Genomic DNA, 26,582 nt, shown 5'->3' on the forward strand with positions numbered 1-26,582 from the left:
AAATATATTTTAATTTGTTTAAAGCACTCACATAAGTAAACATCCATCCAGTAAATTTTCTTTGCTTCATTTCTTCTAGTTCGTCCTCTGTGGCGTATCTATACTCGAACCGCTTTTCTGCCATGAAAATCCTGTATATGATGACAATAATGTAATTAATTAAGATTTAAATTTCAACTTGTTAAACTAAAAATTTGTAAGCTAATTTATTTACCTCTCATATTGAAGAACGTCTTCACAGTTGGTGAGCAAATATGTTTGCAAATGACTGCGCTTCTGCTCAGTAAGTCGACGGTCCTTTGGTTTTCCGCTAAGTCGTCCAACGTCTGTGAAAATTTTTGGAACCGTAACATGATATGTTGCCTGTTCGCCTCTATCATCATGCCGAGCAGGTCTTCTGTTTTTGGTCTGAACTTCTGCTGGAAAGTAGTACTCGGCAAAGTTTGAAGTTTCTTCATTGATTATCTGTGCGACTATAGAACCTTCCACCCTACTTAAATTTTTCACCATCTTCTTCAAATGGAACATATACCGCTCATACAGATACATCCATCTATACTGCACAGGACCACCAAGTTCCAATTCTCTTGCCAGGTGAATAACAAGATGCTCCATAACATCAAAAAATGAGGGAGGAAATATCTTCTCAAGGTTGAACTGAATCACGGCTATGTTAGTCTTCAAATTTTCAATACCTTCAAGAGTCACTGATCTCGTGCATAAATCGCGGAAGAAACCACTTATCCCTGCAATTGCTTCATGAACATTTCGTGCTAATAGTTCCTTGAAGGCGAACGGAAGGAGGCGCTGCATCATTACATGGCAATCGTGGCTTTTCATGCCAGTAAACTTTCCTTCCTTTCTGTCGATACAGTTACGCAAATTTGATGCGTAACCGTCTGGAAATTCCACATCGTTTAAAATCCAATCAAAGAATGCATCTTTTCCCTCTGCATCAAGTCGGTATATGGGAAAAGGAGCCCTACCATTCTCATCAACATGAAGTTCTGAACGAGCACATATATCGACTAAATCCAGTCTTGACTTCAAATTATCCTTTGTTTTACCTTGAACATTAAGGATCGTGTTCATGAGATTGTCAAAAAAGTTCTTCTCAATATGCATGACATCTAAATTATGCCTTAGCAGATGATCCTCCCAGTATGGCAGATCCCAGAAAATACTTTTTTTGTACCAGTTATGTAGTTCTCCAACAGCATCTACCGGAAAACGCTCATGTCCACTGACGTCTGGCGTCCTTTCTGCACCAAAATCTCTTAGTTGTATCTTCAAATCTTTCCCACAAATTTCCGGAGGTGGACTGTCAAACACCCTCTTCTTCTTCGTAAACAAATTCCTACTCCTACGATATGGATGATCAAGTGGTAGGAATCTCCTGTGACAGTCAAACCAACACGTTTTCCTTCCGTTTTTTAGTTGGAAAGCATCAGTGTTATCTTGACAATATGGACATGATAGCCTTCCATGCGTTGTCCATCCAGACAACATACCATATGCTGGAAAATCACTTATTGTCCACATTAGTACTGCCCGCATTTGAAAGTTTTCTTTACACGAAACATCGTATGTTTCAGCACCTTGAGCCCATAGTTGTTGCAACTCATATATTAGTGGCTGAAGAAACACATCAAGTGATCTCTTATGATGCTCTGGTCCGGGAACGAGAATCAAGAGAAACAAAAACTCTCGTCGCAAGCACAAGTTTGGGGGTAGGTTGTATGGTGTAAGAATGACGGACCATAGAGAATACTGTCTTCCACTCTTGCCAAACGGACTGAAACCATCAGTACATAATCCAAGGTAGACATTTCTTCTCTCATACGCAAAGTCGGGATACTTTGATTGGAAATGCTTTCACGCTTTTGCATCTGAAGGATGTATGATCTCACCATCTGTTGAGTGCTCCGCATGCCATCTCATTGGTTGTGCTGTGCGTTCAGACAGATACAACCTCTGCAACTTTTCCGTCAAAGGTAAATACCACATCCTTTTATATGGCACTGGAACTCTTCCACTCATATCTTTATAACAAGACTTTCCACAAAATTTGCATGTAACCCCCTGTTCATCCGCCCTCCAATAAATCATGCAGTTGTCGCTGCATACATCTATTACCTGATACGATAAACCAAGACCAGCTGCGAGTTTCTGAACCTCGTAGTATGAACCAGGAGCTACATTATCATCGGGTAGAATACCTTTTACAAAATCAGCAATCGCATCCACACAGTCTTCAGCCAAATTATAATCTGTTTTAATGCCCATCAATCTTGTAGCAGATGATAAAGCTGAATGACCATCTCTGTAACCTTCGTACAATGGTTGCTTTCCAGCATCCAACATATCATAAAATCTACTAGCTTGTGCATTGGGTAAATCTTCCCCTCTAAAATGATCATTTACCATCTCCTTAGTACCTACACCATAATCTACATCCGTTCTAATTGGTTCTTCTAATCTAACCGCTGGCTGAGGTTCGCTAGTACTACCATGTTCATAATCAGTTTTCCCATGATGATACCAAATTTTGTAACTTCGTGTAAACCCACTCAAATATAGATGAGTCCAAACATCCCACTCTTTAATAACCTTTCTATTTTTACAATTAGAGCAAGGACATCTTAACATACCTGTTTTTACTTCCGGTTGTCGGTGAACTAACCCCATGAATTCGGTTATACCTCGTTGGCATTCTTCCGTAAGCAATCTCGTGTTCGGATCCAAATGAGGTTGATCGATCCAAGAACGAAAATAATTTGAAGAAGACATATTTTTTATGAATCAAATTCGTGTGTAAATAGAGTAAGAGGGAGGATGAAGATATGGAGTGAATGAAGAGGAAGAGGACTGCTTGTATTTATAGTTTAAATCCTGTTGACAGACCGAGGAAATTCCGACGGAATTCCGACGCCAACGGCTAGTTCGTTCGAATTTCCTCGGAATTTTGTAAAATCCCCCAACGGCTATAATATTTCCTCGGAATTCATCGGTTTTTTCCGAGGAACACATTTTTCCTCGTAATTTCCTCGGAATATTCCGACGGATTGATATTTCCTCGGAATTCCGTCGGTATATTCCGATGAAATTCCAAGGAAACCAAATTTTGTGCTTCCTCGGAATTTCCTCGGAAATTCCGAGAGATATTCCGAGGATTTCATTTTCCGTCGGAATGTCCGGCAGAATACCGCTGTTTTCTTGTAGTGTATTATCTATACTATTATTTGCGAAGTAAAATTTTGCAACGGAGCTCTCACGTTAAAAGTTAGAGCGGTTAATATTGTTTATACCCATAATGAATAATTATATAAATTAGTCAAAAAATAAAAACGAATTTCAAATCTATCTGATTAAAAAAATGATTAATATTAATAATAAATCGTTTACCCTTGAAAAATAAATTATATAAATTAGTTGAAAATAAAAACGAATTTAAAACATATCTGATTAAATAAGTGATTAAAATTAATAATACTAAGAATTATCTAAAATATAAATAATTAAAACAAATTTCTATTAATACTATTATATTTATATTTTATGTTAGATAATTGACTATAAATAAATATAATAAAATTTTCAAAAATAAAAACATGTTTTAAAACATAAGATAATTCTTAGATTTATTCTGTTGTTATCTGAAAATAATATTTTATTATAAAATTTATAGTTAGATATAAAACAATTTATAATTAAATGCTAATCTAGCAAATAAATATATTTTCTAAAATATATGGGAATTTTTTTAAAATTTAACTCAACAATAAGAATATATTTTTTTTGATAAAAACTAATGAATATATATTAATAATATTTGTTTATATGGTATATTTGATAATTGACTATAAGTAAATATAATAAAATTCTCAAAAATAAAATATATTTTAAAACATAAGATAATTCTTAAATATGTTGTGTTTTTTATCTGAAATAATATTTTTTATTATAAAATATAAAGTTTAATGTTTGATTTATCTTTTTTAAAACATAATTAATAATTTATTATGTTGGTTTTGATTTAATAGTTATAAACAGATAAATATCTATATGAACACTATGTCCGCACATGCGGGTAGAACACCTAGTATATATATATATGTAGACTATATATTAAAAAATCTCAAGTATTTTGACTAAAGAAAAATTAATGTGTGTATATATGTAGACTAATCAAACAATATAGAATAGAACTGGCATGAAATAATTAATCCCTAGTTCTAAAATAAACCTTTTTGTCTTGTCACATGTTCAATAATTTGATACATATCCATTGTGATCACTTCACTGCGTGTCAGCACCTACTACTTGCTTCTTCTCTTCTCTTGCTGTGTACATAGCTTTTTCTTATGACCAGAGCAATCTACGTTTTCCACAGCAACTAACCAAAATCTAAATTCATGTTTATGACCGAGACATATCACCAATTCTCCATTATAGTACTATTACTATTACCACTTTACTTGCATTGCATGCTTCTAGACTGTAATCCTCAAAGAGAATGCCAAAAATTAAAAGGTTTAAACAACGTTAGATACCTGAGTAAATGGTTTAACTAGATGCTTCATTAATTTGCTATAAAGATTTTGAGCTCTTCTTGTTTGTCGTAGCATCTTCGGAACCATTATTTAAAGAGTTTAGTATTTGCTAATTAATTGATCTATTCATTTCCAGAATGTTGGAAGTTCCTTAGCAAAGGTGGACACCTTAAAATCCATAAAGCCTATAATCATTAAACCTAATACCTCTTTAAGAAGCGAATATTAAATCTTTTTCTTTTTTTACATTCTTCTGCACTCAAAACCTAACCCAGATTTGTATGGACCTCACACATTTTCCCAGGAGAAATGTAGACTACGTATTCAAAAAAATGCTTGTTTAGACAAATGAGAGAGACCAGTGATTTACCTTCACGCAGGTTTTTAACGATTACGATCTTTCATCTGTCCCAGAAAAAAACATGACGAATCCTCGCAAATCATCTGACAAACACTGCATGATCAAGCAAACCAAAAGCGTCCATTTAAGCTAGGTCATCCGTTATGATAATCATAATGAAGCACGGGGACGGCTCAATTCACTGCCGTCTCACGTACCAGCTGCGCTTCCGGGACGGAGACATGGTACGGTGGGGACGCTGGGGAGACGTTTCAGAGATGGTGGGGACGGCAAAAGCTTTTGGAGACGTTACGATCAGTTTATGGAAACGTTTCCGATATGTTTGGGATGTTGAACATAAGAGCACCATTAACCCAAATACTCAATTAGGGGTGCTTATTTTTTTTAAATAATTTTAAGTTGTAAAAGTGATTTAAGAGGCAACGCTAAGAACTCCGAACATTTTCGTGCTCCAATGGGAGACTCTTATTTTGGGGTTCTTAACAAAAAATTTAAACATTGTTTTTATTAAAGATAAAATTTATTTATTAAATAAAACATAATAAAAGAAAACTCATCAAATGATTCGTCTAAAGTGTTTTGAGAAGAAGAAGTCATATATGGTGATTGAAAAGAGAAGATGAGTAAAGAATGAAACTTAGGTGTTTTGGATATGAGTGAAAGCAAGAGTGTTTCTGGTTGTTTTTTTTTAATTTGAGAGTGAGGTTGCTGAAGTTTTTAAAGAGAGAAGATGAGTTTGAGAAAGTGATTAAGAGAGAAGATGAGGTTGACAAAGTGATTAAAAAGAAAAGGAAGAAAGAACTTGAGATTAAAGAGAGAACTTGAGATGGAAGAAAGGGTGATAATATGATCTGGTGATCAAAGATGATCTTTAATGTTTATACGATTTGTGATCTTGGTTTGGTGAGAATGAGATAAATGTGACTTTGATCAAAGGGTGATCTTGGTTTGGTGACAAGAGAGAATATCTTGGTTTGATATTGGTTCGATGAAACTATGAGAAAGAGAGAAAATGAATTGGTACTAAAGATGGAATGGTACAAAGAAAGACATAAGCTTGAATACTTTATAATGCCACACATGAAACTGCTTGATGATACAAGTCTCGCGAAACCAAATAATGCTACACGTACATGCATACAAACAAGATTCTAGGTCCGTGATACAAGGAAACAAGAGTACAATGCACAGAAGAGCACAACAAAACAAGATACAATCCGTGATACAAGCAAACAAAATACAACCCGTGATACAAGCAAACAAAATACAACAGAACAAGGATGCTCCAACGGCACACGGATGCTCCAACAGAACAAGGATGCTCCTTCGTTCACCTGACAACAAGAACAAGATACAAAAGATCAACATTAGAACACGAAACATATATATTAAACAGAAACTTATGCAACAAGTTACACTTACACAAAAACTCCATGACAATAGAAACTTAAGCAACAAGATAAACTACATAACAGAACAAGAACAAGACAAACAAGACAAACCGAAACCACTTAAACTAATTAGACATTAACTCATCAATGAGTTTCTTCTTCAAAGCTTCTTCATAATCCACAAGAGGTTCTTGTTTAGCAATGAGACTGTCCAGTAACTTCATCTTGGATAGCCTTTCTTTCACCTCTAAATCTTGCTTCTTGAGGCTCCACATTGTCTGAAACTGAGACAGCTCCTTCCCATCAACCATTGGCTTCTTAGACAGCCTTTCTTTGCTGCCTTTCTTTGCTGCCTTAACACCCGGGGGACGATTTGTTCCTTCATCATCAAGAGCAGAATCTTCTTCAGTTGCTTTATAGCTTGTTGAATCTGAACCATCCTCACACCTCCTCTTCTTGGAGCTTCCATCTTTTTTAGCAGTAGACAGGGCACACCACTTTTGGTCATTACGCAACTCTTTCCAAACATGCTCAAGAGTAAACCTTTTTTTATGGTTGGTGAAGACGATTTTGTGGGCTAGTTTGAGAACATCATTCTCATTTTGCCTACTGCTTCTCTCTCTGGCTGCAGCCTCATATGCTCCAGAAAACTTGCATACTAAGTCATTGATCTCCTGCCAACGATTCTTGCAGTGAGATGCCTCTCTCTTGTCACAGCCAGCAAGCTTTCGACTAGCAGAGAAGTACTCAGCTATTCTTTTCCAGAAAGCATTAGACCTTTGCTCATTCCCTATTATGGGATCTTTGCTCATGTTTAACCACGAGCTGATGAGCACCACATCGTCTGAAGGCGTCCACGTCCTTCTTTCTTTAGTCACTACTTGACTGTCTTCACAAAAGTTTGAATCCTCGGTGAAGGGAACTTAATATGAAGATTGTGATACGCTATCTGATACGTTACCAAAGACAATATTTTGTTGACTGCTAAGCAGTTCAACAAAGTTTGAAGGCTACGTGAATGGATTAAAATCCATTTCCGAAGTGAATGAGGTGAGAAATAACAGATAGGAATCTGTTGGAGATGGAAAAAAGGAAGGAGTTCTAAAGATGGAAGAGAGATATTATCGAGAATTCAATGGCAGAGTTTTAAAAATGGAAGAGAAATAACACATAGGAATCCATTCAAGACTCAAAACAACTAACAACAAACATATTCGAGTTGACATATATCTAACTTCTATTAATATTACCATTTCACAACCATAATCAAACACAAACCAAGTATTTTATTATTGACATTTCAATTCATTTTCAAAAACAAAGCAACTCATTCAACTACCTAACTCAACCACACGCAATCCTTTTCTCAATTCAACATCACTTCTATTAATTACGAACATCAATGCCAACTGACCAAAATATTAACTACCTAACTCAACCATAAAACTTTCAATGAACGATTAAAAGATGAAGACATTTACCTGTATTGCTCCAGTAAATGCAATCTTCTGCTTTGACGATTCTTCCTCATCTACTTTGATTTATGCAACTCAACAGACAAACACACAGGAAAAAAAACAAAAATGAGCAATAGATCAAGGAATCAAATTCATGACACTCGATTCAATTAAGACCAAAAGCTAAATAATATAATTGAACTCGTAAACAACTCAGACCAGAACCATTCATGACCCTCGATTCAGTTCAGTTACGGATCAATTGGTGTACATAACACACAGACACAAATCACATGATCATAAACAATCTATTCAAGTCAGACAAGAACGAAAATCAATTCAGTTGAGACCACACTCGTTAACACTTGCAATCAATATCATAAACGACCAACGAATAAAACACAAAGCTTTTTTAAAAACGTTCAATCAATATCAATAACAAACACAAGAAACAGAGACAAAGAACCATTCATGACAAACAGAAACAAAACAAATTCAGGAGACTCGATTCAATTCAGACCAGAAGCTAAATCATATAATAGAACTCTTAAACAATTAAGACAAGAACCATTCATGACACCCGATTCAGTTCATACTATCTCAATTCAATTTCATACCATCTCAACTCAATTATAAACGACCTACGAATATAACCAAAGCTTTTTATCAAACGTTCAATGCATTTGACAGATCAAATCATGTTGAAGTTTTACCTGTATTGCGGACGAGAATCACGGACGCTTCATTGTAGTCGTCTTGTTTGACGAACCTTCGTCTCTTGCTCCGTCCATCTGAAGAAACAAAGACAGAGACAAATCATGAGGCTGGAACGAACACAACAAACTAATAAAAATATCAAAGAACGACATACATAGCTTTACCTTTCTTTTGATTTCGTAGAGGAGAGCTCCGGCCCTGAGAGAGGTGTGAAGTGATACCTCATCACGGTGAGCCATCGAGAGAGAGATGGAGGATTTTCATCCTTGAGGAAATCGACACCGCGAGACGCCGAGAGATTCATCGCGGAGTCGTCGAGGAGAGAGACAGAGAGACGAGGAGAGATCATCGTCGATTTCGTCGAGGACGCGTTAAAGAGAGCGAGAGAGACGAAGACGCTTTCATCGTCGATTGATCACGGAGGCGTCGAGGAGAGCGAGAGAAACAAGGAGAGATCATCGTCGATTGATCACGGAGGCGTCGAGGGGATATCGGTTTCGTCAAGAGAGAGAAGACGACATCGGCGAAGTCGTAGAGAGAGAAACACAAGAGACTTGTGTTTCGTGAGAGAGAGAGAAAGGGACGCGGAGTGACGAGAGCACCACACGTGTTCAATAAGACGCGCTTCTTCAAAAGCTTAATTAAACACTGCTTCCTCTCTAATTACTTCATTTTCTTTTTTTTCTTTAATCCAAAAATCATTAAGCACCCCATTAAGCACCTGGGTCAATGGTGCTCTAATGTTCCGTGTGAAAATTATGTTATTCTTACTTATTTGATTTCTTATTTTTGGAAAAGCATTAAAAAAAACACATTCGTACATAAATAACTAGGTTGTAAAAAGTAATCCACATCTTCGATCTATTCTTTAAACAAATTCTTGATCCTTTTATCTTACTAGCAATTCACACGATCCAAAAGCTAGTCCATATTTACGGAGAACACAGCAAGTACTCATACAATTTTATTTTATATTTTAAATTTAAGGATAATGATTTTATATTTAAAATGTGAGGGTATATATATATATATATATATATATATATATATACTTATAAATGTAAATATACTGTACCGGTATTCTAACATATGTTTATCACTATTTTCAGCCAGTTATTTTAAAAAGTTGGATATCTTCATATACAAAATAATATAATTTAACATATAGAAAAAATATAAATTTTCATTATATGTCTAATATGATTATTCAATTTATTTTAATAATATAAAATTAAACAAAAATAATAGATGATACATAAATTGTTATCAAATCTTTCTTATTCAAATTAATTAATTATCATATATATTTTAACCATATTAGGTAATTTCGTAATTTTTATTTAAAAAAAAAAAAATTATTTTTTTTTGTAGATTACAAATTAATTTTATGGTTAAACTAAAGGGATTAATAATAAATATAATATATGTTTAGATGGACCAACATATCTATTAATTAAAAATTCTTAAAATTATTCCAATGATGACAATTGGCATATTTTACATATTGTAATGCTTCTCAGTTATTATATAATGGATATCTAACCTTATAAACAACTTTTCAAAGATCCTTTTTGATTTTGTGTTTGTTATCAGTGTATAAAAAGCATACCACTACTAGACTCATGAGCAGAGATCTAGATAGAGGTTATAGAAGAAAACATAAACAACATTTGTCTCCTTCCGGGTAGACATGCAAGCACTTACCTCTTCCTTCGTCTCTCGTTCCCTCGTCCCTACCACTCCTAGGCGACATCGAGTGCGACCACTGTCAGTAGCTCCCATGACCGTTTGCATTGACCAATCACGCAAGGAGAAAGTGGTTGTCATCATGGGATCTACCGGGACAGGAAAGTCACGCCTCTCAGTCGATCTTGCAACCCGTTTCTCCGCCGAGATCATCAACTCTGACAAAATGCAATTCTACAAGGGGTTGGAGATCACGACGAACCAAATCACTATCCCTGAGAAATGTGGAGTCCCTCACCATCTACTCGGTGAACTTCCTGTGGATGGCCCCGAACTAACTGCCTCGGAGTTCCGCTCTTTGGCGTCGGGGTCCATCTCTGACATGACCTCTCGTGGGAAGCTCCCTATAATAGCAGGGGGATCTAACTCCTACATTCATGCCCTCCTTGTTGAACATTTTGACCCTGAAACAAATCCATTCTCTAAACCGTTGATACCTATCGAGTTGAGGTATGATCTAAAGTATATGTCTTGACGTTCATATTTATATATAGTAGTTTGTCCAAAAAAGTTCAAAATGAATTCAAAATCTTAAAACGTATTAGACCATTGTTTATATTTGAACGTGAAATGTCAAACGCCAACGAAAGGAGAATCTTCTGTTTGCATGGAACGTCTTGGACTCTTGGTAATCATGTAGTTGTGGATACAAGAGATTGAACCTGTTCTGCTAACAAAGCAATTTGGCACTCTAAAGCCCCAAATAATTTAAAGATGAAGAAAACATGAATAAAGGAAATAATTTTTAAAAAAAGAAGAAGCAATGTGGCACTCTAAAGCAGCCACCCCCCCCCCCCCCCCCCCCCCCAAAAGTTAGACGAAGTACACTTTGCATGCAACGTTTTTGACGTTGCCATTTTATAATAAATCTAATAGTACAAAATGTTTTATTTCTTCGAGTTTTAATTTATTTCACATGTATTTAACTTCATTCGTGCATCATCTATAATCATATATATATAGAACATTATTGTTATGTCTTGCTTTGATCAAAAGGTACGATTGCTGCTTCCTCTGGGTGGACGTCTCAGTCTCAGTCCTGTACCACTACCTCTCAAAACGTGTCGACCAAATGATGGAATCAGGGATGTTCGAGGAGCTCGCCGATTTCTACAACTCTAGAGACTCCCGGTCCACAACCCGAACCGGGATTCACAAGTCTATAGGAGTACCGGAGTTCGACCGGTACTTCGGAGTCTACCCGCCGGAGAAAAACGTCAAGGTGTGTGGGTGGGACCCAGCAAGAAAAGTTGCGTACGAGGAAGCAGTTCAGGAGATCAAAGAAAACACCTGGAGGCTTTCAAAGAAGCAGATAGATAGGATCATGAAGCTGAGAAGCAGTGGTTGGGAGATTCACAGGTTGGACGCTACGGCATCATTCAGGGCACAGTCGAGAGAGGTTTGGGACAAGAACGTTTTGGAGAAAAGCGTCAAGATAGTGAAACGCTTCGTGCTCGAAGACTAGGTGTTTCAATTTTTCTATCATTCTCCTCATATTATCAATAAATACAAATTTTACTATGTATCACTTCCTCTCTTTCAGTTTTGTTATATTTAAAAAAAAAAAATTTCCTCAAAAATAAGATGCTCTCACAACTAGATAAAAATTAATGCCATTAATTAATATATCCCTCAACTGAGTATCTTATACATATTAATTAATATATAATATAACGATTTAAATTTAAATATAAAAAAGATTTAACCAATTAAAGAAAGACACCTTTAGATGAATTTCTCACGTTTTCTTTCCGGTACATCTCCTATGTTTCCCTTTCTTGACAGTAAAAAAAAAAGACGGTTAATCCGTAGATATGGAGTTTTACCCTCGTGAGTTTAATTAATTCAGTTAATTTATAAACCCTACGGAAAAAATTAAATGCAAGTGGTGAAACTGCGGTGGAATCAGAGCCGTCCATCTAAAAAAAAACCACACATCCACGGCTTCGGTAAGAAACTGGGCCCCACGCATCGGCCATTTCCCAAAGACCCATAGATTCAGCCTTAAACCCCCTCGGAGCATCTGCATTGAAACTTTAAAGCAGAGATTCACACTTTTTCCAAAAAAAAAAATATTAAAATATTTTTTTTTTTGTGTGAACTTAGCTCCTGTAGATTCACTGGAATGAACCAGGTTCATCACTGTATCGTGGGCTCTACACTACATGGTAGTCCGCGATTGATCTGTTAAATTTTTTTTTTTTTATAAATCAAACGGAAAAATAAAAAAAATAATAAAAAATTAAAGTTACGAAACCCATTCAACGTTCATTGAGGCAGATGCCCTCAAATCCACAATCTCTCTCTCCACCCGCCTCCCTTTTTTAAGACCAAACTCTCTCTCCTCTCTCTCTCCGTGATAACCAGAGCTCAACGAGGTCTCTCTCTCTCTCTCTACGTGAAGAGATATTCAAGTACTTAAATCTAACTCGGAGACTCTATTCACGGAGTTATCAGATCGGATCTTTAGAAACAATACTTTTAAGATGCAGACGACCAACGGCTCAGATTCGTCGTTATCAACTCCCGGAGCCACGCCTCCTATCCAACAACCAACCCCTCCGCCGCCTCAGCAGTGGCAGCATCAGCAGCAGCATTGGATGACGACGGCGGCGGCTATGCAGTATCCAGGTGCGGCGGCCATGAACATGATGATGATGCAGCAGCAACAGATGATGATGTATCCTCACCAATACGTTCCTTACAATCAAGGTCCTTATCACCATCCTCACTTCCAATACGCACCGTATCACCAGCAGCAGCAACATCAACACAAGCCGCCACACGAGCGTGGATCTGGAGAAGACGTCAAGACTCTATGGGTTGGTGATCTTCTTCATTGGATGGACGAGACCTATCTCCATACCTGTTTTTCTCACACAGGCGAGGTAAAAGTGTTTTATGAATCTGTTCAGTGAATGTTTGTTACGTGGAAGTTTTGGTGAAAAATGATTTAGGACATGTTCTTGAGTTTCTTGTGTGTTTGAGTTTGATTTGTCTCTAGGTAAGGACTTTCTTTTTTTGGCAAAGTTCTCGTTTTGGATTAGATCCAATTATTATTGAATTTTGCCCTAGAGACAAATAGGGTAATGGAAGACAGCATTGCTCTGAAAAGGACAGAACACAATTTCAGATTTTCGGTAGGGTAGAAAAACGTACTGTTGTACATTGCCACTTTTAGATAAAAAAAACTTTTCTTGAAAAATAAATGCATGTAAAGAGACTAATTGGGCAAGATTTGTTTAATGCAGGACCAAATGCATGTTAAAGTCTGTTGAGCTGGTTTGTTTCTTGCTCATGTGTAGTTGTTTATCTTATATGTGGGTCTAGTGGTGGTTTTAGTTGTTATGCTTAAGTTGTCCTGGTATGGGGTTTAGTTGCCACCTTTTTTGTGTGCTTTTGGTTCTGAGGCTTTCTCCTTATGCCGGCAGTTTATGTATTAAACTTGTATTCAATTGTGGAATGAATTCTATCATATGAAAAAAAAAGAAGAAGACTAATTGGGTAAGATTTTCATTTTTAGTTTTCTTTTTTTAATGACGTGCAGGTTTCTTCTGTGAAAGTGATTCGTAACAAGCTAACATGTCAATCAGAAGGGTACGGTTTTGTTGAGTTTCTTACACGTGCCGCAGCTGAAGAGGTTCTTCAGACCTTCAGTGGTTCAGTAATGCCTAACTCAGAGCAGCTCTTTCGTCTAAACTGGGCATCTTTCAGTACTGGTGAGAAGAGAGCTGTTGAGAATGGTCCAGAGCTGTCGGTATTCGTTGGAGATTTGTCTCCGGACGTGACTGATGCTATGTTGCAAGAGTTGTTTGCTGAGAGATATCCATCTGTCAAAAGCGCCAAAGTTGTGATCGATTCCAACACCGGCCGGTCCAAAGGCTACGGTTTTGTTAGGTTTGGTGATGAAAGTGACAGGTCAAGGGCTTTGACTGAGATGAATGGAGCTTTGTGTTCCAACAGGCAAATGAGAGTTGGTATTGCGACTCCTAAAAGGGCTGTTGCTAATCATCAACAACATTCTTCACAAGGTAACATATATTCTTGACCTATAAGTAAGTCTTGATGCACTTGACAGAGCTTTTGAACTATAAAGTTTTATGTTTTGATTGGAATAGCTGTGATAGTGGCTGGTGGACATGGAGCAAATGGTTCTATGGCTAATGGTTCACAAGCTGATGGTGAATCAAACAACTCAACAGTGAGTTGCTATATATAGCCTTTCCCCTGCTTTTACTATGTAAGCTGTGTATTGCCTAGCTTCTACTCATTTTCTCTTATTTTCTAATGCAGATATTCGTTGGTGGCCTTGACCCTGACGTTACTGATGAAGACCTCAGACAACCTTTTACAGAGTTTGGTGAGGTTGTTTCAGTGAAGATCCCAGTAGGCAAAGGATGTGGATTTGTCCAGTTTGCTAACAGGTACGGTTCTTTACCTAAGACCGAACCAGCCAACCTGTAGGTGCTTAGTATATATATCAGATAATGTGTAATCTCATAGCAACTTGCTTACTTTTGGTTTTGACAGGAAAAGTGCTGATGATGCCATCCAGAGTTTGAACGGGACAGTCATTGGCAAGAACACTGTCAGGCTCTCATGGGGAAGAACCCCAAACAAGGTAAAACTTTTTACTTTGGAGTTGGTATTTTGATCAGGACAAACTTTGGTAATATGTTTTTTTTATATTTTATGTTGTGATATTAGAAACGTATATAAGCTAAGTTAGTGGTTGACAATAATAGGCAATAGATCTTGGAATATATAGCACCTTCCCTAGTTTTCTCTTTTTGACTATAGAAGTGGGAATATCTAACACATGATCTCCAAACCCAACATGTCACTTCCCTTAACATGGTCACACATGTTTCATAAATCCAATAGATCTCTCTCCAATAATCTTAATGTGTTGTGTGGCAGTGGAGAGGAGACTCAGGGCAGCAATGGAATGGAGGATACTCACGAGGGCAAGGTTACAACAACGGAGGATATGCTAACCACCAGGACTCCAACACCTATCCTGCCGAGACTTGAAGAGAAGAGACTCAAGTGATCATGATCACAACACAATCAATCAATGCTAAACTTGTAGTAGAAAAGGAGAATTTTGTTAGATGGATTTGGTTTCGTTAGACTTATGTTGTTGTTTGGAGATTCAAAGATTTTGGTTACTACTGGTTTTGTCTTAGACAAATAGTTATGGTTGTGCTTGTTGGATCATGTTTGCTTTAAAACGTAAAACCGTCACCTTCTTACAACATCTCCATAAGCTTCCGTCTCTCTCTTCTTTTTTTCAGTACTTGTAGTTTCTTATTGTCCTAAGAGAGTCAAAGATGGAAGAATGGCGATGCTCTTGCACCTACTTCATCTTCAAGACTCTCTAGACCCATGTGAGAAACAGATGTTTCAAGTGTTTAGATATAAAACATTAGAGAAGAAAATGTTATAAACTATTAGGAGATCTAGAAGATCGACGTAATCCAATGGTCAATATTAGGATATACATTAATATATTAGAATAGAAAACTTATTATAATCTATTATATACTTTCCATATTAGTTTAGGAAATTAGTTGATTTATTTTCTATATAAATTATGCATCTTGTAACATTATTTTCATGAGAGTCTAATAATATTATTTCTAAACACCTTGTGGGATTTACTCTCATCAATTTGTCATGGTATCAGAGCAAGAACAAAACTAAAAACATAAAATACTTCTAAATTCTTTATTTTCGTGTTGCTTTGCAAAAATCGCAGAACAACAATGCTTCATTCAGAACTTCTTTATTCACGACTTGAAGAAGAAGATTTTCATTCAATCATAGTTTTGTTGTCTTTGCAAAATCGCAAATCAGCAAACCTATTCTCTATTCATTTGTTTCTCAATTTGAAGCAAAGAAAATTCATTCATCAACTTTCGTATGGTTATTAACTCACGAAAGATTCAGATTTCTTGACGGCAGTCTACCGGTAGCCGATTCATCCTACCGTGAAGATTGGACAGCAAATAATCATCTCATTGTAGGATGGATAAAACAAACAATCAAACCAAAAATCAGATCATCTATCTCAACTCGCGAAGTGGCAAAAAGAGTTATGGGACATTCATCAAGCTTCCACAAAATTAACAACCATCGTTGTTTCACAAGCCTTTGAGTTATTTTTACTACTATATTTTGAAGATTGTCCAATCTCATATGTATTACCACATATGAGCTTGAGGGAGGGTATTAGGAGATCTAGAAGATCGACATAATCCAATGGTCAATATTAGGATATAAATTAATATATTAGAATAGAAAACTTATTATTATCTATTATATACTATTCCATATTAGTATAGGAAATTAGTTGATTTATTCTCTATATAAACTATGCATCTTGTAACATTATTTTCATGAGAGTCTAATAATATTCTTCCTAAACACCTTTGTGTGATTTAATCTCATCAATTTGTCATAAACATTATCTCATTACAACTTTTTAAACCTGTCTGATATTTTCAGTACTCTTTTTCTTTACCAGAACTTTGATTTCCTTAGACACTATAAAATTGTTCTTGACATCCATTAGCTGTGGTATGTTCGTCCTCTTTCACCTCTGTTATAACCTCAAGTTACCACCTTCTTCACCGAGTTTTAGCTAAAGGTTGATGGGTAGTACACCGTGCAACAATTTGACAAAACCTAAGAAGCTCAGCTTCCCATCACTGTGCCTTATCCAATCATGTAGAATGGTGTGGACTGGGATTGATGATCCAACGCCGAGCTCCTACAAAAAATTTGTGAAGATCCCTTTAATTAGTACAAAAGAATATGAAAATAAAAAGTCTAAGCGACAGAAGACAAACTTAAAGCAAGTTCTTCAATGACAATAACTCGGTTACCCGCAGGAATTTTACTTCTCTTCTCACATCCTCTATAGATATTGCAGTTGTCATCTGCCAAACGGCAAAAACTAATGAGGCAGAGTCTATTATGAATTAAGCTAACACTCAATAACTTGATTGCAAGATAATACATAATTGCATAAGGACCATAGATATTGCACATAGTGTCTATGCTTCTGGTTTATCGACCAATTTAAAAACGTGTAGAACGTTTAACCAAAAAAAAAGTCAGCAAAACTTACATCTATTACCATTGAAAATCTTTGCCTTTTGACAAACATAGATAAAATATTAGAACGTTAAACCTAATATTCGAGTCAAATCACTAGTCAACTAAATAAAAATAAAGAATTGAAGTTTGAGAAATGATACATTGCAATCCTTGTGCTAAAAACTCATCATTATTCAAAAAAGATTAATCTCACAAAAATAAATCAAAAACGTACAGAACCTCTTTATCTCAAAGACAAAACCCTCCAAAAATAGGTATAAAGACAAATCTTTTTAAAAACTTAACCATGCCTCCGTAGTTCATACACTATAAGCTTCATCATACCATAGTCATGTCGTTGCTTCTATGAACCCATATCTCAAAAAACCAAGTCACATGTATTATTTGGCTAATTCTCTAAATGAATAATAAACCATAAACTCATTTTCAGAAACATATCAACCGGTTTAAGTCAACCATAGAGTAATTGTCAGATATAACATTATTGAACTTTTATTATTACATAAGAAAATATCACATATAAATTTTCCATGCTATAAATTCATTTTCAAACGATATTATTATTATGATTGTAAATGATAAACTTAAAAAGAATAAAGAGGAAGGGAAAAAGATGAATGGAAAATATAATTAGATTCATTCAATTTCTTTCTTATCAAAATTGTTATGAAATGTTTTTCTTTGTATTTTGTTTAGTTTTATTATTCCATTCCATTTAAATTAAATGATATACTTATGTATGAAATTAATGGCATTGATCATCACTCAATGTCATTTCATTTCCAAAAATGAGTAATCAAGTTACCGTATATGTAATCATATGTGATTATTTTCACCTTTTTAAGAGTAGTAATTGTCAAATCTATCAACAAAATAGCTTAGTGAATGTGCCCAAATTATCCACAACAAAAACAAGCGGTTGAAAATATTTGTTTTGTGCTGAAAATATGAAATTTTTGTTTTCTTAGAAAATGTATTTAAAAATTGTCATGTTAATCACTATTATTTACGGATCAACTTATAGCAATTTTTTTCTTCTCAATCTCGTTAGTTAGACTATTATACACACAGTCAAACCAACAAGCACATGCAACATATGTTTTCAGGCAAATCAGAGAAAGCTAAGATAAACGAGCCCAAGGGGATTGCTCTGAAGCTTCCGAAGCCTCTTCCTAAGCTCAAGGTTCCTAAGCTTCCAAAGGTTCCTAAACTTAAGGTTCCTAAGGCTCCTCCGATGCCAACATGATTTTTGCAGATACCTTAAAGGTAGTATCTCGAGAACATTGCTATTGAATATGATTTTTTCAGATACCTTCTTCCAATTATTGAATTTTTTCAGCATCAAGCCCTTTTGTTCTTGTTCATGTCTCTGTTTATTTTTCTCTTGAGTAAGATATGCATTTTATAGCTCAAAGATATCAACGTTTCATTTGTTTGATTTTTTCGGAACCTAAGGTGAAGGAGCCTAAGGTCAAGGCTCCTGACGGACCGCCAGTTGGGTCACCTGACTGGCCGCCAGTTAGGTCTCCTGATGGACCACCTTTTGGGCTGTCTGATCATTGTCATTGCAGGTTTGAGTGCCATTTTGTTGATCTGCCACTCAAATATATAATTTTATGATCTTTTTTTGTCAACAATTTTATGATCTTATTTTAAAAACAGTAACTCAAAAACTTATATTTCATAATAAATTATAGATAAAGTACATAGATTTATTTTAAAGAATTAGATATAAATAAATTAGATAACTGATTTGGTTTGTGTTCATAAAACAATATTTTCTTTAGAAAAGTAATTTTTCTAAATTTTAGAGAATCTATTTGTTAAAAATTTGAATTGGTAATAAAGTGATTTTTACAGAAACAAAAACTAAAGTCTAAATCTAGATTGAATAAAACTATTTTTTGAAAAATAAAACCAAAACCATTTTAAAAACTACAGACAATCAATACCTTAAACTTCAAGATAGAAACAACTTACTACAGTAAAAATTCTATGCATTAGTAATGTTGGAACTATAGTATTTTATTAATTTACAGAGTTATTAATTAATAAAGATTTTTTTAGATTTTCTTATTTGATTTTAACATATATACACTGATTAAAAATTTTAAATGTGACTTTCATATGGCTTTTCTTATATGATCTGGTGTATATAAAATATGTTTCATAGAATTTAAATGTAGTTTTAGATATAATTTTTGAATGGGACGGTCATTGGCAAGAACTAGGGCTGGGCAAAAAAACCAGATCCGAAGAACCGAACTGAATCCGATCCGAAAAAGTAGTATCGAACCCGAACCGAAATTAATTAAATATCCGAACGGGTTCAAAATTTTGGTATCTAAAGAACCGAAACCGAACCCGACCCGAACCGAAGTATCTCGGGTACCCGAATATAACCGAAATAGATTTATATACCTAAATATATTAGTTATTTTTAGATTTAATATATATTAAAAACATCCAAAATATATAAGATACTTTTAAGTTGTCTAAAATACTTGAAAATATACATAAATAGTCAAAAGTAAATGTCTAAAATAGTTAAAATTTATTCAAAACACCAAAATACTTGAAATATCTATTGATTTGCTATCCAAATATTCAAATCAAACCAATTTATATGTTAATTTTAGGTATTTTGACATATATTATACAAATTTATATGTAATATATTATTTTGTTTTATAGATTTTGAGAAATTTTAAGCATATAATGAATATTAAAAATTTAAAAAATAATTTAAATGGGTTATCCGAACCCGAGCCGAAATTTAGAAATATCCGAATGGGGCTAAAATCTTTAAACCCGAAACCGAATGGATACCGAACGCCCACCCGAACACTGTCAGACTATCTTGGGGTAGAACTCCAAACAAGCAGGTAAAAGTTTTTACTTTTGGTGTTGGTGGTGCATTCTATCTGCAGTCTATATTTAGTATGTTTGATTAGGTTAAACTTTGGTAATAGCGTTTTTTCTAATCCATGTTGTGATATTAGAAACGTATAAAGTTAGTGGTTGACAATAAATAATAGGCAATAGATGTTGGAATATATAGCACCTTCCCTCGTTTTTTAGTTTTTGACTATACAAGTTGGAATATCTAACACATGATCTCCAAGCCCAACTTGTCACTCCCCTTAGTATGGTCACACATGTTTGATAAATGCAATAGATCTCTCTCCAAAAGTCTTAATGTGTTGTTGTCTACTTTTTGTGGCAGCGGAGAGGAGACTCAGGGCAGCAGTGGAATGGAGGATACTCACGAGGATATGCTAAACACCATAACTCCAACACTTCTTATAACACCTCCATAAGCTTCTGTCTCTATCTCTTCTTTCTTCAGTACTTGCAAGTTCCTTCTTCTCCCGAGAGAGTCAAAGATGGAAGGATGCTCTTGCACCTGCTTTCATTTCCAAACATCTAGACCTATATGAGACCATACATTGTTGGAGAGTGGTGTTACCCTCTTCTCTCTTTCCTCATGATACCCTTTTCCCCCAAATGGATCTGGCTTGCTGCCGGGAATCTATTCAACGGAATGCTGATGAAAGGGAGGTCAGTGGTTTTGGAAGCCATTGGGTTGCTCAAGGCTCGTGGAAGATTCTTCACAGTTTGAATGTTGGAATACACCATGCTCCCCACACTATAGGGGACTTTTTTTTGATAAAAAACTATTGGGGATTGTTGTGTGTTGCATTGCATAATCCATGTCTAATCGCTATAGAACCGGCCCCAGATATATGCAAGGATCAGGTGTTTCAAGTGTTTAGATATAAAACATTAGAGAAGAAAGTGTTTGGTCTTAAACATCATCCCATTACAACTTTTCAGGCATGTCTGATATTTTGGAACTTTAGATTTCCCTATTTTGACACTATAAAATTGTTCTTGACATCCATTAGCTGTGGTATGTTCATCCTCTTTCACCTCTGTTACCTTCTTCACCGAGTTTTAGCTAAAGGCTGTCGACTAGATACACCGTGCAACAATTTGACAAAACCTAAGAAGCTCAGCTTCCCATCACTGTGCCTTATCCAATCATGTAGAATGGTGTGGACTGGGATTGATGATCCAACGCCGAGCTCCTACAAAACATTTGTGATGATCCCTTTTAATTAGTACAAAAGAATGTGAAAATAAAAAGTCTTTAAGTGAAAGAAGACAAAACTTACAGAAGCAAGTTCTTCAATGACAATAACTCTGTTTCCATTCATCTCAAAAAGCTCATAAGCATGGCGAACGCTCTGCTCCCAACAATCAAGAGACTCATGCTGATGAACACTAATGGAAGCTGCACAAAACTCTTCAAAATCCATTCCTTTGTACTGTAGTCCATTTAACTGTTCATAGTTCCCAACACCAAATCTTTTGTTAAAACCATACAGCAAACAAACGAGAACAAAAGACAACAGGAGAATCAATACCAATGCAAGAAAGTCTGGGATGCGTGACTCTTTCATTGCTTCTGTTGCATTCGTAGCAAGTGCCTGTCCAACAAAGAAAATCGAAGCTAGCTTTTGAGCTGTTTGTTCTCTAACCATAGACAGAGAGATATAGAAGTAAGGCACATACCGTTCTGATGTTATCCAAAGTGATGAGACCATTTTTGTTGGGTGCTAAGATTGCAAACTGTGCTTTCAGATAAAGAAGCTCATCTGTAATTAATGTCTTGGACAGAGCCTGGAGAGAGTATAAGAGTTAGGATCAACACTAACAGTGTGGAACAAAGGTTGCAAGAAAAAAATGTACCATCAAAGCAGCTTTGCGCAGAGAAGAAGACTTCAAGTATGCTTTGATCTGCCTGAAGATGAGAATATCAAATGGGATATTCATCTTCTTACTACCAGAGATCCAAGGATGCACTGTAAATGAAAAAGAAGTCTTAAGTTAAATTGATTTGTATTCAAAGATTGTGGAGAGTTTTAGAGTTACTGACTCAAAGCTTGAGAAGCTGTCATTCTTTTCCGAGGGTCTTTGTACAACAGCCGCTTAACAAAATCTTTTGCTTCCAAGGACAATGAAGGCCAAGGAGGCTCATCAAAACTAGGATCAGCTTTAAGAACTGCTCTGAAGATTCCTGATTCAGTTCTTGCCCAAAAGGGACGGCTTCCACATAGGAGAATGTAAGCTATTACTCCTATGCTCCATACATCTGCTTCCGTGGTGTAAGATCTGTGTAGAACCTCAGGGGCTACGTAGTATGCACTACCGACTATATCGTTTAGTCTTTCGTCTGGTCTGACAAAGTCTGATAAACCAAAGTCTATGACTTTTAACTGAGAGTTCTCCTCCTTGGAAATGTACAAGAAGTTCTGGTACATGAATGAAAAGTATTTCAGATTGGTGTTAAAATAGGGAGAAGTTTTAAACTAAGGACGAGAAATGAGGTTCACCTCTGGTTTAAGATCTCGATGAACAACTCCTTGGAGATGACAGAAAGCTACAACGTTAAGGATCTGTATAAGCACTGCTTTTGCATCATCTTCAGAGTATTTTCCTCCCCTAAAAGAGAATATATTAATAGTTAGTCAGGCAATGGAGCATCTCTAAGTTTAAACAAATATTTTTTTGATAGCAGACCTTGTTAGTATTCTGTCAAGGAGCTCACCACCTCCACATAACCTGAAAGTTCGAAGTAAATGTTTATTCACAGCTGAACATTTTTTGAAGTAAAACCAAGTTCTGAAAATATATATAATAATCTAGTTGATTCAAACATTGTATGTAGTGTGCTAAGCACGGTGTTCTTACTCCATAACGATGTAGACGTTGGCATTGTCCTCGAACGCATCATAGAATTGAACCAGATTGTTATGTCCTGACAACGCCCGGAGGATTTTAACTTCTCTTCTCACATCCTCTACAGATATTGCAGTTGTCATCTGCCAAACCATAAACTAATGAGCAACAGTCTGTTATGAATTTAAGCTAACAGTTAAATAACTTGACTGCATAGATATTTCATTTCCTTAATAACATAAGCAGAGCACAAAATGTTTATGCTTCTAGTTTATTGACCAATTTTAAAGCGTGTAGAACTTTTCACCCACAAAAGAAGTCAGCAAAACTTACATCTGTTACCATTGAAAATCTTGGCCTTTGACAAACATATATGAAATATTGAAACGTTAAACCTCATATGTATTCATTCATACATACTCGAGTTTATATTAATTTCTAAGCATAAAAGTCCCCACACGCCATATATTTTTCCAAAGAGATGGCTCAAACAAGAGGGCAGGTAAGTTGATAGAGAAGAAAATAAACATCAAGAGAACCTATCAATGGTTTCTTTCTTCTTCTAAGTCTCTTCTACCACCAAGCATCACGACTAGAGCATGAAAACTTAAAGCCAATTGAAGCATAAGCTCAAGATTAGTAAAGAGTAGTAACATTGACCTTAGATTTAGGGATGACTTTAACAGCAACCTCATGATCCTTGAACTCTCCTTTCTTGAACTTAGCAGAGCAAGTGTACCCAAAATGCCCTCTCCCAATCTCTTCCCCTAGCTCCATCCTACTCTGAAAATCCTTGGCGAATCCGAATCTCTTGTCCAGCCCCACCTCCTCCTCTCGCTGCCTCGCCGCCGGTGGAGCACCCTCCTTCTTCTCCTTCCTCCGCCGCAGAACATCCCGTATGTGTTTCGCCGGAGAAGGAGGGTGGAAAGCACGCGCGAGCTGACGGAGCGGAGTGCCGGTGACGCTCTTGCTCTCTCCTCCGCCGTCGCGGTGGCTCTTGTTGCGGCGGTGCCTGGCGGGGCTTGGAGTGTAGAAGGGGAAGAAAGGAGAAGCCTTTACGGCGGTTGAGGTGCGAGCAGGGGTAGAATCGTCATTTTGTGGAAGGGAGTCTTTGGGTGCGTAAGGATTAGGTTTCACGGAGGTGGAGGAGGGCTTGGAGGTACAACCTCCCATACTCTTCTTCTTCTTCTCCGGTTACAGCACAATTAAAAAATCAAAATTTATATTTTGAAAAATAAATCAAAAAGACAGATGAAGGATTCGGACACTGGACTTTATGAGAATCACAGCAATGACATTGAAGGTCTGGTTTTTAGAGAGAGAAGGGAAGTGAGCTGTAGAGGAGAGAGAAGCCACATGGCAGGATCTGCGGTGTGTGTGTTTAAAATTGGGTTTTGTTCTGATGAAGGTAGATGTGGGATTGGTTGAAATTAGTTGCTTTTTGCCACGTCTTTCTATTTTGTTTTTTACACATATGTATTTTTTCGTTAATTCTTTTCTAAGCAATATATAGTTGTTTTACTTTATGTATTTTTTAATCAGTATCATTTGTCTTTTTTTTTTTTGTGGGGACTAATATATTTTTTCTTTTGTAGTTTTCATACGTATTTGAGGAATATAAAACCAATAGAAGTTTAACATAACTTGGTGACTTGTGAAAATCTCAATTTATGGAAAAAAATATCTTACAGAAATGATTAGATTACAAAAAACGGTATTTCATTCTAATAATAAATATTCCATCCGTTCCCGAAAAAAAGATTTTTTATAATATTCATGCATATTAAAAATATAATATATATTTACAATTAAATTCATTATTTATTTCTGTGACAAAAAAAAAATTCATTATTTATTTTATTATACATTTTCCAATAAATATCAACCAATAGTATTTAACCAATTCAAATATTTTCAATTAATGTTTCTTAGAAGTATACAACTTTTTAACATTAACTATTAAAAAGTACCTTAAATTTTTTAGAAAAATTATCATTTTGAAACAAAAAATAAATCTAAAAAATTTTACTTTCGGGAACGGAGGGAGTACTACAACTTAAGATGAGATTAATATATTTGTAAATATTGTTTATAATTATTTAGTAAGAACAAATTAGCTAATTTATTAATCCATATATTTATTTTTTAAATAAAATATAATCTATATTAGAATTACATTATGTGCATATTGTCTTCTATAAATTTGAGTTGTTGAACTGTATTTCTTAAGAAACAACCCAAAAACGAAATAGTAAACTCATAAACGACGACATCTCAGTCAATTTAAATTACTACAAGTACATGCGTTTGTGTATCTGTAAATAAATAGTTTTATTTATTCTTTGAGCATGGAAACAAAAAGTGGTCCATTCTAACACAGTTTTACAATTGGAACAACTGCATGTCATCGGTGGTGGTAATAATTTTGTAATTTTGTAGAGGTTTTACTTAAATTATCTATCAACCATGAACATGGTCGTGCCTGACTTTTTTGGGCCCCCAAGCACAAAATATATTTTTGGTCCTTCAATTATTTATCATAGAAAAAAATAAAAAATTATGGAACAAACAATTGAACCCCAAACCTTTTGTAGGAAAGAATTGGACAAAGACCATTAGAACTAACCACACTTTGTAAAAAAAATTGGCCCTTAAAATAGTTATACACATCAGGGCCCCAAACATGTGCTTGATCAGCCTATAGTCAGGCACGGCCCTGACCATGAACCATTTTATTTTAAAAAATATGAATCATATATATATGCATGGAAATGCATATGTAGTAGCTTTTTTCATATGTACAGTTGTTGTTTACTCTATTTTCTCTAGTAGAAACTAAATGGTTAGCGAAGAAGCTAAATTGGAATCTTTTACTAATTAACGGCAGTCAGCCAACTTCTCCCTCGAAATCAGAATTACGTTACATATATCAATCGATTTTTAATACGTATCTACTTGTTCTTGAGACATGATATCTGTAATCCAACAACTTCGTTGTATCTGGACAGGATGGATATCAATTTTTAATATGTTTAATTGATCGCATCATCTTCAAGAAAAATAATTGGTTCACATCTCTAGACTTTATTCTCACTAACTCTTTGATTTGATGATCACTCTAACAATATTTTACAAGATCGGAGAAGTTACCTAATTGTTATTTTCTTTCTCCCAATTAGTACATCTTCTATATATTAAAAGGAAATCATTACAACATTTTAGATATAACACGTATTATCACTAGAATACTTTTTAAAATTTTTAGAGAAATATATTAGTCCACTAAATATATATTATATAATTCTCATTAAACTAACCATTAAATTAATTAACAATTATTATTTTTCTTTTTTTCTTTAAATAAAAGCTACGAAATTACCAAAAATAAATGAAATATATATTTGACAATGAATTATTTTAATAATAAAGATTTGATAACAATTTACATTTTTCTATTCTTTTTAATGTTATATTATTAAAATAAATC

The 26,582-nt window shown here is 35.2% G+C and overlaps 4 protein-coding genes across 7 annotated transcripts; 2 read left to right on the forward strand and 2 right to left on the reverse strand.

Moving 5' to 3' along the window:
• Positions 1-3,906: 3,906 nt before the first annotated feature.
• On the reverse strand, positions 3,907-8,365 carry LOC106354583 (glutathione S-transferase T3-like). The gene is made up of 2 exons (XM_048744528.1): positions 5,112-8,365; positions 3,907-5,007 (listed from the first exon to the last, which is right to left on the reverse strand). Exon 1 carries the CDS (start codon positions 7,115-7,117, stop codon positions 6,431-6,433), a length of 687 nt encoding a protein of 228 aa, XP_048600485.1. The 5' UTR covers positions 7,118-8,365; the 3' UTR covers positions 3,907-5,007; positions 5,112-6,430.
• A 1,663-nt stretch (positions 8,366-10,028) lies between these two features.
• LOC106370918 (adenylate isopentenyltransferase 8, chloroplastic-like) lies at positions 10,029-11,818 on the forward strand. The gene is made up of 2 exons (XM_048744530.1): positions 10,029-10,675; positions 11,222-11,818. The coding sequence occupies exons 1-2, from the start codon at positions 10,170-10,172 to the stop codon at positions 11,688-11,690; spliced, it is 975 nt and encodes a 324-aa protein (XP_048600487.1). The 5' UTR covers positions 10,029-10,169; the 3' UTR covers positions 11,691-11,818.
• A 685-nt stretch (positions 11,819-12,503) lies between these two features.
• LOC106363052 (polyadenylate-binding protein RBP47B) lies at positions 12,504-15,485 on the forward strand. 2 transcript variants are annotated; one of them, XM_048744531.1, is made up of 7 exons: positions 12,556-12,574; positions 12,605-13,113; positions 13,773-14,256; positions 14,344-14,426; positions 14,519-14,649; positions 14,756-14,846; positions 15,146-15,485. In XM_048744531.1, exons 2-7 carry the CDS (start codon positions 12,712-12,714, stop codon positions 15,257-15,259), a joined length of 1,305 nt encoding a protein of 434 aa, XP_048600488.1. In that variant the 5' UTR covers positions 12,556-12,574; positions 12,605-12,711; the 3' UTR covers positions 15,260-15,485. The 2 variants fall into 2 exon arrangements, with proteins under 2 accessions (XP_013658340.1, XP_048600488.1); XM_013802886.3 differs by having other exon boundaries at positions 12,504-13,113.
• Positions 15,486-21,110: 5,625 nt separating this feature from the next.
• On the reverse strand, positions 21,111-24,478 carry LOC106362920 (CDPK-related kinase 2). Of its 3 annotated transcripts, XM_013802812.3 has the most exons (10): positions 23,756-24,473; positions 23,108-23,238; positions 22,937-22,978; positions 22,750-22,858; positions 22,293-22,668; positions 22,106-22,218; positions 21,929-22,036; positions 21,781-21,843; positions 21,529-21,696; positions 21,111-21,441 (listed from the first exon to the last, which is right to left on the reverse strand). In XM_013802812.3, the coding sequence occupies exons 1-10, from the start codon at positions 24,266-24,268 to the stop codon at positions 21,298-21,300; spliced, it is 1,767 nt and encodes a 588-aa protein (XP_013658266.1). In that variant the 5' UTR covers positions 24,269-24,473; the 3' UTR covers positions 21,111-21,297. The 3 variants fall into 3 exon arrangements, with proteins under 3 accessions (XP_013658266.1, XP_022550881.1, XP_013658225.1); XM_022695160.2 differs by having other exon boundaries at positions 21,529-21,843; positions 23,786-24,478; XM_013802771.3 differs by having other exon boundaries at positions 21,529-21,843; positions 23,756-24,476.
• Positions 24,479-26,582: the final 2,104 nt, after the last annotated feature.

Source organism: Brassica napus, chromosome C1 (assembly GCF_020379485.1).
Source record: "Brassica napus cultivar Da-Ae chromosome C1, Da-Ae, whole genome shotgun sequence".
Lineage (NCBI taxonomy): Eukaryota > Viridiplantae > Streptophyta > Magnoliopsida > Brassicales > Brassicaceae > Brassica > Brassica napus.

Excerpts from the sequence above, each read along its gene's own strand:
- LOC106354583 (XM_048744528.1), bottom strand. The coding sequence starts at position 7,117 with ATGAGCAAAGATCCCATAATAGGGAATGAGCAAAGGTCTAATGCTTTC.
- LOC106370918 (XM_048744530.1), top strand. The coding sequence starts at position 10,170 with ATGCAAGCACTTACCTCTTCCTTCGTCTCTCGTTCCCTCGTCCCTACC. Across the intron at positions 10,676-11,221 it reads TTGATACCTATCGAGTTGAG|GTACGATTGCTGCTTCCTCT; the intron begins GTATGATCTAAA and ends TTTGATCAAAAG.
- LOC106363052 (XM_013802886.3), top strand. The coding sequence starts at position 12,712 with ATGCAGACGACCAACGGCTCAGATTCGTCGTTATCAACTCCCGGAGCC. Across the intron at positions 13,114-13,772 it reads GTTTTTCTCACACAGGCGAG|GTTTCTTCTGTGAAAGTGAT; the intron begins GTAAAAGTGTTT and ends AATGACGTGCAG. Across the intron at positions 14,650-14,755 it reads TTTGTCCAGTTTGCTAACAG|GAAAAGTGCTGATGATGCCA; the intron begins GTACGGTTCTTT and ends TGGTTTTGACAG.
- LOC106362920 (XM_013802771.3), bottom strand. The coding sequence starts at position 24,268 with ATGGGAGGTTGTACCTCCAAGCCCTCCTCCACCTCCGTGAAACCTAAT. Across the intron at positions 23,239-23,755 it reads AAGTCATCCCTAAATCTAAG|ATGACAACTGCAATATCTGT; the intron begins GTCAATGTTACT and ends ATGGTTTGGCAG. Across the intron at positions 21,442-21,528 it reads TCATTGAAGAACTTGCTTCT|GAGCTCGGCGTTGGATCATC; the intron begins GTAAGTTTTGTC and ends AATGTTTTGTAG.